The sequence below is a fragment of the Ornithorhynchus anatinus genome, chromosome 8 (assembly GCF_004115215.2).
Source record: "Ornithorhynchus anatinus isolate Pmale09 chromosome 8, mOrnAna1.pri.v4, whole genome shotgun sequence".
In the NCBI taxonomy this organism is placed as follows: Eukaryota; Metazoa; Chordata; class Mammalia; order Monotremata; family Ornithorhynchidae; genus Ornithorhynchus; species Ornithorhynchus anatinus.
Window position 1 is genome coordinate 6,176,266 of NC_041735.1, and position 12,572 is coordinate 6,188,837.

Consider the following 12,572-nt stretch of genomic DNA (forward strand, 5'->3'; position numbering starts at 1 on the left):
GAGGGCAGGAATCGTATCTGTGAATAATAATGGTTTTTGTTAAGTACTTACTATATGTTGAACACTACTAACTGCGGGGGTATATACAAAATAATTGGGTCCCACATGGGGCTTACAGGCTAAGCAGGACACAGGCTGGGTATCGAATCCCCATTTGGCCGATGAGGGATTTGCCCAAGCTGACACAGCAGACAAGTGGCGGAGTCAGGATTAGAACCCAGATCCGCTCACCCCCAAACTCTAGCCTTTTCCACTAGACCATGCTGATTCTCTATTGTACCTCCTAAGCACTTAGTACAATGCTCTGCTCCCTGCTTTGCGAGGGGACATTTATGATATGTCTTAAGCACTTACTATGTGTCAGGCATTGTTCTAAGCCTTGGGGTAGATATAAGGTAATCAGGTCAGACATAGTCTCTTTCTCCAACAGGATTCACAAACTAAGTACTGAATCCCCATTTTGCAGTTGAGAAAACTGAGGCACAGAGCAGTTAAGTGGCTTGCACAAGGTCATACATCATGTGAGTGGCAGAGTTAAAACCCAGTTCCTCTGATTTCTAGGCCCATGACCTTTTCTACTAGGCCCCACTGCTTCTTGTGCTATGGACCGAGGGATGGGATCAAAAGTTGTCTGAATTCTACCAAGATTGGCCCAAGTCCCTTTCTGAAGTTGAAGCTGTTTGCTTAGTACTGCATCTAATCACTCAATCATTTATTGAGCATTTTACTGTATGCAAAGCACTGTACTAAGCACTTAGAATAGTACAATATAGCAGAAGTATCCCCTGCTCACAACAAACTTATAGTCTAGAGGAGGACTCAGCGATAATATGTGATATTAAGTGCAATATTCAGAGAGGTGGGAAGCTGAGGTTTGGGTATGTTAAAGTGGACTCTTGTATTTTTGTCTTTAAAACTTTCACCTCGGTTGCTGAGTGACCACTCACTCAGTAACCATGTTCAAATAGTTTCTGAATACTTTCTGACTACCTTTCAGAGATTCTATTTTGGATTTTTGTTCACAAGTTTTTCCTCCACTTGCCTGCTGGGTGACCTCGGCCAAGTCACTTAACTTCTCGGTACTTCATTGTCCTCATCTGTAAAATGGGAGACTCGATACCTGTTCTCCCCCTCCCTCTAAGCCTCACATGGGGCAGAAGCTGTGTCTGATGTCCCACTTGATTAATTTGTATCTACCCCTGTGCTTAGAACAGGGCTTGACACAGAGTAAGCACTTAACAAATACCATCATTATTAATATCTTATTATACTTCAGCAGTTAGAATTGAGGTTGGCACATAAGTGCTTAAAACTGCCACAATTATCTTTATTATTATCCTCTGGTTTTTGTTTGTTTTCCCAGCCTGCAGCATGTTGTTCTTTTTTTCATTGCAGAACATTCCCTTTAAATTCCTGGTTCCTCCCCTGGTAGTCTGTATTAGTCCTAGGAGTTTTCTTGTAAATTGCAAAGAGCCCATAGGGAGAAATCTAAAAAGCCCTGTTGTGGACCTCCTCTTTTACCCAGTTAGCTCCTACAAATCTACGGTTGATGTCGCCCCTGGGAAAGCTATAACATTTTTCTCTGACTTTAAAGGAGCTTCCTTCAACCCATCAGTGGTATTTATTGAGGACTTACTGGGCAGAACACTGCACTAAGCACTTGGGAGAGAACAATGCAACTAAGTTGGTAGACACATTCCCTGCCCACAGCGATTCCTCGAGGGGAGAATCCTGTGGTCCAGCTCTAGCGATAATTTCCCACCCCATGGCTATACTGAGAAGCTTCTTAAAGAAAGCGAAAGGAAGAAGTTTCCAGCTCATGTTTTATCAAAAAAAACCCCAAAAAAACCCTCTCTTCTTTCTGGTTTTGTTGTCTCCCTTTCACTCCCTGACTCTGTCCTCTGGAGTAGTTCCCAAATTAAGATTGAGTTAGGTGACTGCAGGAACTGGAGCATTTTTAGGGTGCAGAATAATACGTGGTTGGAGGAATGGGGAAAAGGGTTCTGGTCAATAAACAAGAGGGATGTCTAGAAGAAAGAGCGCAGGCCTGGGAAGCAGAGGGACCTGGATTTCAATCCCTGCTCTGAGTGACCTTGGGCCAGTCCCTTGACTTGACTTAGAGAAGCAGCGTGGCTTAGTGGAAAAAGCCCAGGCTTGGGACTCAGAGGTCAGGGATTCTAATCCTGGCTTCACCACTTGTCAGCTATGTGACTTTGGGCAAGTCACTTCACTTCTCTGGGCCTCAGTTCCCTCATCTGTAAAATGGGGATGAAGACTGTGAGCCCCACGAGGGCAACCTGATTACCTCGTATCTACCCCAGTGCTTAGAATAGTGCTTGGCACATAGTAAGCACTTAACAAATACAAACATTATTATTATTGACTTCTCTGTGCCTCAGTTTCCTCATCTATAAAATAAGGATTCCATACCTATTTTCCCTTTAAAGTGCGAGCCCTATGAGAAATAACCTGATTATCTCTTATCTACCCTCACTGCTCGACACACTGATTGACCCCATTAGGCACTTAACAAATACCACTATTAACATTGTTATTATAATAGCAATTATCATAGTTAAAATTAATGTAGCTGTCTCTGCTTCCCTCCCTTTCACGAGCCTCTCTTCTGAAGCTTCGAGCTGAGTATCTCGTCTCTCCATATCACGCTTAATGTGGATGGGATCCTAAGAATTTGTGCTTTCACAAGCATGTTATTCTACATACATAATAATAATAGTAATTGTGGTATTTAAGTGTTTACTATGTACTAGGCACTGTACTAAGCGCTGGGGTGGATACGAACAAATCCGATTGGACAAGGTCCCTGTCCCACGTGAGGCTCACAGTCTCAATTCCTATTTTACGGAAGTTAACTGAGGCACAGAGGAGCGAAATGACTTGCCCAAGATCACACAGCAGACAATGTTCTGGCTATTTGGAATCCATCAAGGACATCGGTTCCAGTTCCCTAGTGAGTGGATATTCTCCCCGCCCTCAGATCTCTTTGCCCTAGTTCTACGTGCACATCTCTGTCAGGAGGCCAGTTAGGAAGGTGAGGAGAGGAATGGAAGTTTCAAGATTTCCTCTCAGAGAGCCCTAATCGTCCGATTCCCGCTTTCAGGGCAGCAGGTTTTAATTTCATGCCATTGGTGGGGCCGGGGATGGGGCGGGGGGATGCCAGGGACGGGAAGGAGCTGGGCTCCAACTCTAAAGTCCTATTAATCCCCAGTCGCTGACACGCCATCTGCTGCTTCTAGACTACCGAATGAGCAGATCCTTATCGCGGAACTGTGAGTTGTCCTCAGCCGAGTTAGCCGAACAATGTGTTCAGTGGTAAATAGAAAGGTGAGCTACTCTTAGCCTTGACTGGGCGACTCGCCATATGCTTTTGATCCATTCACGATAGTGGGAGTCTTTGAAGTCCCCCCTCTCCTCCCCTTTCCCCCCTCCCCGCTCTCCAGCTGTCATCTCCTGGGTTCTTGCTCCCTGACACCCCTCTGAAAGCACAGTCATGCTTTCTCCTTAATGCTATAGCCCCCGGGGAAGGGAGTGACGACAAGCTTAGAAATGGAGCAAGCTGCTTGGTATGACTGGAGAGAGGAAAAATGAGTGCAGCCGCTTTTGAATTCACTCTTTCTTCCCAGTGCCTTTTGGACTCAAGTCTAAATAATTATAATAATTGTGGTATTTGTTTAGCGCTTACTATATGCCAGGCACTTTCCTAAACATTGGGGTGGATACAAGCAAAACAGGTGGGACACAGTCCCTGTCCCTAACAGGGCTGACAGTCTCACTCCCCATTTTACAGATGAGGGAACTGAGGCCCAGAGAAGGGAAGTGACTTGACCAAGGTCACACAGGAGACAAGTGACAGAGCCAGGATTAGAACCCGTGACCTTTTGATTCCCAGGCCCGTGCTCTATCCACTAGGTCATGCTGCTTCTCCTAAAGTCTAAAGGGGCAGGGCTTTGGGGGATGTTCAATGACACAAAAGAGATAGCTCATATCTTTTGTTTAAGTCCGCTAACGTTCCTCGTTTACCTGGGGCATCTCTTAAGGGTTGCCCCGGTGACCTCAGGTGCTTCCAGGTTCCTTCCGAGCTAAGAAGTTTTCATCCCACTGTTCAGAAAAGGAAAGCCTCTCTTGCTGTTGACAGCTGTGGTAGAGAAGAAAACTTCTTGAACCTGATTGTGTTTCAGCAGGGCATGGCTCTCCTCCTTAGAGCGAGAATAAACCGGTGATTTCCTGCTATGAACTGCGGCCAGTCTCTTCATCTTCCTGCAAAAAAGCTGATTTTACAAAATACATGCAGCAATAAAAATAATGGTATTTGTTCAGCCCTTACCATGTGCCAAATTCAGTGATACGCTCTCGGGTAGATACAGTTCATCAACTAGGACAGAGAACCTCTCCCACACAATAATAACATCACGATAGTGGTATTTGTTAAGCACTTAATATGTGCCAAACACTGTACTAAGCCCTGAGATAGATACAAAATAATCAGGCTGGACATAATAATGTTGGTATTTGTTAAGCGCTTACTATGTGCAGAACACTCTTCTAAGCGCTGGGTAATCAGGGTAATCAGGTTGTCCTATGGGAGGCTCACACTTAATCCCCATTTTCCAGATGAGGGAACTGAGGCACAGAGAAGTTAAGTGACTTGCCCACAGTCACACAGCTGACAAGTGGCAGAGCCAGGATTTGAACCCATGACCTCTGACTCCCAAGCCCGGGCTCTTTCCACTGAGCCACGCTGCTTAATCCCTACCCACAACGGGGTTCACTTTCAAAGGGAGAAAGGAAACAGATATTTAATCCCGCTCTGCCACGTGTGCTGTGTGACATTGGGCATGTCAGTTCACTTCTCTGGACCTCAGTTACCTCATCTGGAAAATGGGGAGTAAGAGTACAAGCCCCATGTGAGGTAAGGACTGTGTCCAACTTGGTTAAATTGTGTCTACCCCATTGCTTAGAACAGTGCTTGGCCTATAGTAGATGCTTAACAAGTACCATAATTTTATTATTACTAATCCCCATTTTACAGATGAGGAAGCCAAGGCACAGAGAAATGAAGCGATTTGCCTAAAGTAACTTGGATTAGAACCCAGGTCTTCTGATTGCTGGTCCAATGCTCTCTCCACTAGTCTGTGCTGCTTCTCAAAAAACTCACATAGCAATCAGTGGATGATTTTTAAAAGCATCTCTGGAGAATAAGATGCTTTGACATTAGTGCTGTTTCCATGGATTAGTTTTTATGTTGTTTAAGAGCTCACTAAGCACTGGGGTAGATACAAACTAAGCAGATTGGACACCATCCTTGTCCCACGTAGGGCTCACAGTCTTAATTCCCATTTTACAGATGAAGTAACTGAGGCACAGAGAAATGACGTGACTTGCCCAGGATCACACAGCTGACAAGTGATGGAGCTGGGATTAGAACCCACTTCTTTCTGTCTTCCAGGCCTATTCTATCCAATAGACCATGATGTTTCTGTCCTTGACACAGATGTGTTTTTTTTTTTTTTACCTTACGGAATCTTCATTCCCCATTGCTTTTTAGGGTTAGGGTTAGCACGAAAATATAATTCTCAGGTGCCGGTGTTGTCTTGATGTCCTAATATAAAGACCTGATGACCCACCTCCTCCAAGAGGTCTTCCCTGACTAAACCTTCTTTTCCTTCTCTCCCACTCCCTCCTGTGTTGCCCTGACTTGCTCCCTTTATTCTTCCCAGCCCCATAGCACTTATGACCATATCTATAAGTTATATTAATATCTATCTCCTCCTTCTAGGCTGTAAGCTCATTATGGACAGAGAAGGTTTCTATTTTTTATAGTAGGTGTCAGATGCTGGCTGATGTTAGTGGGTAGATGGATGAATGGATGGATGGGATGGCAAGTTTTATGTTTTTGTGTCTTACTCTCCCAAGCACTTGGTGCTCTGCACTCAGCAAGACCTCAAAAAATAGCACTGATTGCTTGATCCGATGGATGGATGGATGAAGTCTCTTAGAACGGACATAGGGTCCTTCCCAGTACATGACTGAGACCTTTGTATCCGTGGCAGGCGTTCGCTCTCAAATGTTACTTTCTGTGTGTCCTGGTGACATTTCAGAGATGCAGAAAGGGAACCACAGAATACAGTAAGAGGGAGGGAATCTTTAATCAAACGGTCCTAGTCTCCAGGGGAACAACTACTTCATTTTAATTCATCGTTTCCCTTGGATGAAAACTTTAGTGAATTTTTATTATGTAGAATTTATATGAAGCCTGGGTTTAAGTAATCCGTTTTAATATTTATACTCTTAGGGAAAAAAAATAGGAATCATTAGCAAGCATGCATAATTAATGAATAAATTATTTTTTTTTTCATTTGTTTTCCTTCAGGTACAAGGAAATGCTAGATCTGGTGCTCTCGCTCAGCCTGATTGTGAACAGCGATTGTCCGGATTGACCGCCACTCAACCTTGGTGACATTGATGCTGGATTGTTCCAGATGATATAAAAGGTAGGTGGCCAGGCCTCTCTGTGGCTCGTGAAGTTTAGGCCTTCGATCCAAGTGTATGTGAGAGTCTCTGGGTGGATAGAAGTTCTAACGATAAGAACTATTAATCTGTTGGATCCCACAGCCACCCTACCGATCCTCTTTCCCCAGTTTCTTATATTTTGTTTCTCCTTTCGGTTTAAAAGGTCAGTGGCTTCTAGGGGGCCTCTGGAGGCTCCTGGGGTGAATTATTAGAGGTGGAAATGTGTTTTGGCATCTGGGACTCTTTCCTCCTTTTTAACCTTCCTTTATTGGTTAACGGTGACTCGACTCTTGGTTTCCAAGCAGTGTTATTCCGATTACCGGGTCTGAAAGGCACGTTAGTCTGCAGGTATTCAGCCTGTATCCACTCTCAGGACCGTGGACCAGCCTGCCAAAAAATCTGGCTCTCATTTTTGAGGTGGAATTCTCTTGTCAGTGGTCAGAGGGCTTAACAAATATGTCCAGCCGGGCCCGTTCTTTTGGGGTTGATTCCACCAAGAATGTTGGTCTGTTTTTGCTTCTTGGTCTGCTTCAAACGAGGGAAGTCCAAGAATGTTGAATCTGTTTTAAAAATTATTGGCATATGATGCAGCCAAACTAGTTCTCACTAGTACAATCCCAGCTATTGTTTGCATGCTTGGGATCTGTCAGTCTTCTTGTTGGAGAAGAGTTAGCAAAAGACATTAAGCTATTATGTTTAACCCTGGGCTTTAACCCTTTGTTTGTGCAGCATTAGACTTGCTGAAAGTGTTCTGTTTGTCCCCCTGCCTTGTCTGGAGGTGACCATGGTCGACTAGAGTTCTGGGAGCATGAATGCTCCTGTCAAAGGTCGCTTGAAAGGTAAAGAGAAAGCTGGAGCAGCAATTTAAAATGAGGGTGTGGAGAACTGGAATGGCACTGGAAATTTGATTTGTAGGGAAATAGTCTTTAAAGCACTCAGTCGACTTGCCCCCTCTTATCTCGCTACTCTCCTATTACAACCCAACTATATGCTTCACTCCTCTAATGCTAACCTATTCACTTTTCCTCAATTACTATCCCCACGTTCAAAGGGGGACACATCTTGAAGGCACATCTCTAAGGCCTTCCCTGAGTAAGCCCTCTTTTCCTTTTTTTCCACTCCCTTCTGTGTCACCCTGACTTTCTCCCTTTATTTATCCTCCCTCCCAGCCCCTCAGCATTTATGTACATATCCATAATCTATTTATATCAATCTCTGTCTCCCCCCTCCAGACTGTAAAGTTGCTGTGAGCAGGGAATGTCTTTTTTAAAAAAAAAAAAAGTCTTTGTTAAGTGCCTGCAATTCTTCTAAGTGCTGGGCTAGATACAAAGTAATCAGGTTCAACACAGTCCATGTTGCACACGCTCACAGTCTTAATCCCCATATTACAGATGAGGTAACTGAGGCCCAGAGAAGTGAAGTGACTTGCCCAAGGTCACCCAACAGAAGCAGCAGAGCCGAGATTAGAACCCAGATCCTTCTGATTTCCAGGCCCAGGCTCTTTCCACTAGGCCACAATCTTCTCACACTTACACTTTACTCTTGAAAAGACTTAGAACAGTGCTCTACACACAGTATGTGCTCAATAAATATGCAATTGATTGATTGAATGGGGACTATGGGGGACTGTCTTTGGAAGAGAAAGTATTTTCATTTCACTTTTTGGGTTCACTATGGATATAGACCATCATGAGAGTTGAACAGCCTTTCAGTAATAACACTGGGTTGAACATTTTGTGGTAGTAAACACAATTAAGCATTGCCCCATTTTGACACATCCTTGTGAACAGCTTGAAGACTTATCTCTTGTTGGAGAGGGCATCAGTTGGTCAACCCGGTTGGGTATGAGTTCCACTGTGGGGATTGTACCCCAGTGAATTTTGCCTTCTCCGCTCTGCATTTTCTTTGTGTGTAGAGTAGGAACAGGAAAGCTCAAATAGTTGTGAGACTGTTGTCTCATGGGGTATGGTTTTGGGGGTTTTTTTGTTTGGGTTTTTTTCCACCTCATCATTAACCATTCTTAGAGGGCCTGAAACTTGTGCAGTGCTCATCTCCGCAAAAGCCCTGGGGAGCAGAATTTTCCACATTGCCCAGAACTTTCAACCCTGAAACTAGTTTAGTTTTTATTTTCAGAGATGTTTTCAAATTGGAAAGTTTTGTTAGGCAAGCAACTACCCTCCTAATTCAGGCAAACTCCGTGGCAATTGCTTAAAATTCTGGGAACGCACCATTTTTTTTTAAATGGCATTTAAGTGCTGGGGTAGACACAAGTTAATCAACACAGTCCATGTCCCAAGTGAGGCTCCAGTCTTAATCCCCAGTTTCCACATCTGGTAAATGAGTCCCAGAGAAGTCAAGTGACTTGCCCAAGATCACACAGCAAAGAAATTATGGGGCCAGGCTTAGAATTCTGGTCCTTCTGATTCCCAGGCCCGTGCTCCATCCTCTAGGCCAAGCTGCTTCTCTTTTGGTTATGCCTGAGTAGGGACATTCTCGAAACTTCACTTGTGGTTATTCTGCTTTTGCTTTGTGAATCATTTTCTGGGTCAAAAGTGATAAAGGTTGTGGAAATAGTAGAAATAGCAGTAGCAGCATTTACTGCTTGCCCATTGAGTTCAATATAGCATGCTAAGCGACAAATTTACTCATTCTCTGCCTGCAAGGAGTTCACATTCCAATGGGAGAGAGAAACATAAAGGTATTTACAGCGTAATCAGTCCATCAGTTGTACTTGTAGAGCACTTTTTGTGTACAGAGCACTGTACTGAGCGCTCGGGAGAGTACATTATAACAGTTGGTGGACACGTTCCCTGTCCACAAGGAGCTTACAGTCTAGAGGGGGAAACAGACATTATTATAAATGTCATGGATAAGTACGTAGGAGCTGAGGGGTTGAGGGAGTGAAGAAATCCAAGTGCAAGGGTGAAGCAGAAGAGTGCAGGGGGAGAAGATGAAATGAGGGCTTAGTCAGGGAAGGCCTCTCGGGAGAGATGAGCTTTTATTGAGGTTCTGACGGTGGAGAGAGCGATCATCTGTTGGTTATGAAAGGGAAGGGAGTTCCAGGCCAGAGGCAGGTTGTGGGTGAGGAGTCAAGGGCAAAATAGATGATATCAAAAAAAATTGATTGTACAATTGAATTATATATAATTGTTCTTCGCATTCAAAGAGAACCCCCCGGCAGTGAACTTCACTTATAATAAGTGTGTGTGTGTGTGCACCTGACAAGGATGAAATCGGGCCCACATTTTTTACCCAGAAAGATTGCCCCTTGAATTAACTGAATTAACGTCTAGACGAAAGTGCTGAGGATGGTGGAAGTCAATACGGAAATGCTAGAGATGGCTGATGTGTCTTTATGACTTGAACACTGGGGAATTAATTGGGAAAAGCACAGGATTTGGATAAAGGCCAGAAATTTTCTGTCAATCATATTTATTCACCGCTTACTTGTGCAGGGCTCTGTGTTAAGTACTTGGGAGAGTAGAACATAATGGAATTGGTAGACATGTTCCCTGTCCACAACGAGCTGACAGTCTAGAGGGGGAGACAGACATTAATATAGATAAAATGAATTACGGATGTGTACGCAAGTGCTATGGAACAGAGGGAGGGTGAATCATTTGGAGGGATTGGATGATTGGATTTTTGTTCCATTCGCTCATATTAGTAGTATTAACTGAACATCTCCTATAAGTGTAATGCTCTACCAGGTGCTTGGGAATAGACAAACAAGCTATAAATTGAATTCAGTCCCTGCTGACAAGTAGCTTACCCAGTAACAGCTAGCAGTGAAAATATCAAACATAACATAAACACAGGAGGACCGTCTTGCCCTGCAGAAAGAGATATGAAAAAGTTCTCTGTGCCTCAGTTTCCTCATCTGAAAAATGGGGGTTCAACCCCCTTTCTCCCTCCTACTTAGAATGTGATCCTCATGTGGGACAGGGACTGTGTCAGGCTTGATTATCATGTAACCACTTCAGCACTTAGCGCACTGTTTTGGCACAAAATAAATGTGAGCCCCACATGGGACAACTCGATTTGCCTGTATTTACCCCAGCGCTTTGTACAGTGCCTGGCACATGGGAAGCACTTAACAAATACCATCATTATTATTGTCAAACATGTCACAATAACCAGAGCAGTCTTCATTGTTCAACTAGAGTTCAAGTTTCACCCACTTCATCTGACCTCTGCTCTGTTTTGGGTAGGGGTGGAGAGGGCTGAAAGGCCACAGAAATAGATGGGGCTTACTGGAACCGCATTTGGAGTGGGGAGATCCCGAGCCCTCAAAACCCCAGGCTGGTCAGCCTCAAGGTCCCGCTCTAGACTGTAAGCTCATCATGGGCAGAGAATGTTTCTGTTAGGTTCGTCTAGTGCACTCTCCTAAGTGCTTAGAACAGTGCTCTGCACATGGTAATCTCTCAATAACTACAATCGACTGACTGACTGATGGAATTAAGGCATAATGACTAGTTTCTTCTTTCCCTTTGACCTAGTCTCCTAAGAGCACCACATAGATTAAAGGGAAGAGAAAGGGCAACCCTGAAAAATTAGGGTGATCAGAAAGAGAAGTCAGTAGAGATCAGGGGAGAAAAAAGCTCCTTTTGAAAAATTCAAGGTGGCTGTTGTATTACCTCTCTCCCCAAATGTACGCTTCTGTTTGAAAATTTTTTGATGAGGTAATTATTGTTGATTTGAAAACTTGAAGCTCCCTGATGCTACTCAGGGAGAAGCAACGTGGTTCACTGGACAGAGCAGGGGCTTGGGAGTCAGAGGTCACGGGTTTGAATCCCAGCTCCACCACTTGTCAGTTGTGTGACTGTGGGCAAGTCACTTAACTTCTCTGTGCCTCAGTTCCCTTATCTGTAAAATGGGGATTAAGACTGTGAAACTCACGTGGGACAACCTGATTACCCTGTATCTACCCCAGGGCTTAGAACAGTGCTCTGCACATAATAAGCGCTTAACTAATACCAACATTCTTATTATTATTACTCTGGAAGCATCCATCTTTCATTCATTGTTGGGTTACTACAAGGTGGAGTATTTGGTCATATTTATTGAGCACTTACTGTGTGCAGAGCACTGTACTAAGTGCTTGGGAAATACAGTTCAGCAACAAATAGAGACAGTCCCTGCCCACAGCAGGCTCATAGTCTAGGCCTGGGATGTTTATTTTGGGAGAACTCGTGATCCTTTAAAGCACCTTGTGTTTCTGTTGCACTTCCCAAGTGTTTGATACAGTGCATTTATCACAGTACATGTCATTGCTTCTCCCACTACTGTGGAATAAGTTGTGCTTATCTGGCTGGGGTTTTTTTATGGTATTTGTTAAGCGCTTACTATGTGCCAGGCACTGTTCTAAGCGCTGGGGTAGATAGAAGCTAATCAGGTTGGACACAGTCCCTGTCCCATAAGGGGCTCACAGTGTTAATCCCCATTTCAAGGGAACTGAAGCCCAGAGCAGTGAAGTTCATTCATTCAGTTGTATTTATTGAGCATTTACTGTGTGCAGAGCACTGTACTAAGCACTTGGAGAGTACCATTCAGCAACAGAGACAATCCCTACCCAACAACAGGCTCACAGTCGAGAAGGGGTGAGACAGACAACAAAGCAAAACAAGTAGACAGGCCTCAATAGCATCAATTTAAATAAATAGAATTATAGATATATACACATCATTAATAAAATAAATAGAATAGTAAATAGGTACATACCAACTTGCCCAGGGTCACCCTGCAGACAAGTGACAGAGCCCGGATTAGAACCCAGGTCCTTGTGACTCCCGGGCCTGAGCTCTTTCCACTAGACCACACTGCTTCTCTTTCTTTTCCAAAGAGGAAACTGGGAATCATAGATTTCAGTGATTTGCTCAAGGAGGATTTGTAATGTCATTTGGGGATAGAACTCGGCAATTTCTACTTCTGAAGACTGCCCTCAACACTGAGAACTAGCATCGGTCAGCCAGAGTTCCACAGATAAACTACTCCCAGAAGAGATGGCCTCATCCCTAGACACATTAATCCTTTTTTGCCTT

At 44.0% G+C, this 12,572-nt stretch overlaps 1 protein-coding gene across 1 annotated transcript in view; it reads left to right on the plus strand.

Moving 5' to 3' along the window:
- The first annotated feature begins 7,339 nt into the window (after window positions 1-7,339).
- The window catches only part of EYA2 (EYA transcriptional coactivator and phosphatase 2), a 108,032-nt gene continuing 102,799 nt past the window's right edge, over window positions 7,340-12,572 (plus strand). Inside the window, exon 1 of the mRNA XM_029070635.2 lies at window positions 7,340-7,370. Within this exon, the coding sequence (XP_028926468.1) occupies window positions 7,340-7,370 (31 nt within the window). The remainder of the gene's footprint in view (window positions 7,371-12,572) is intronic.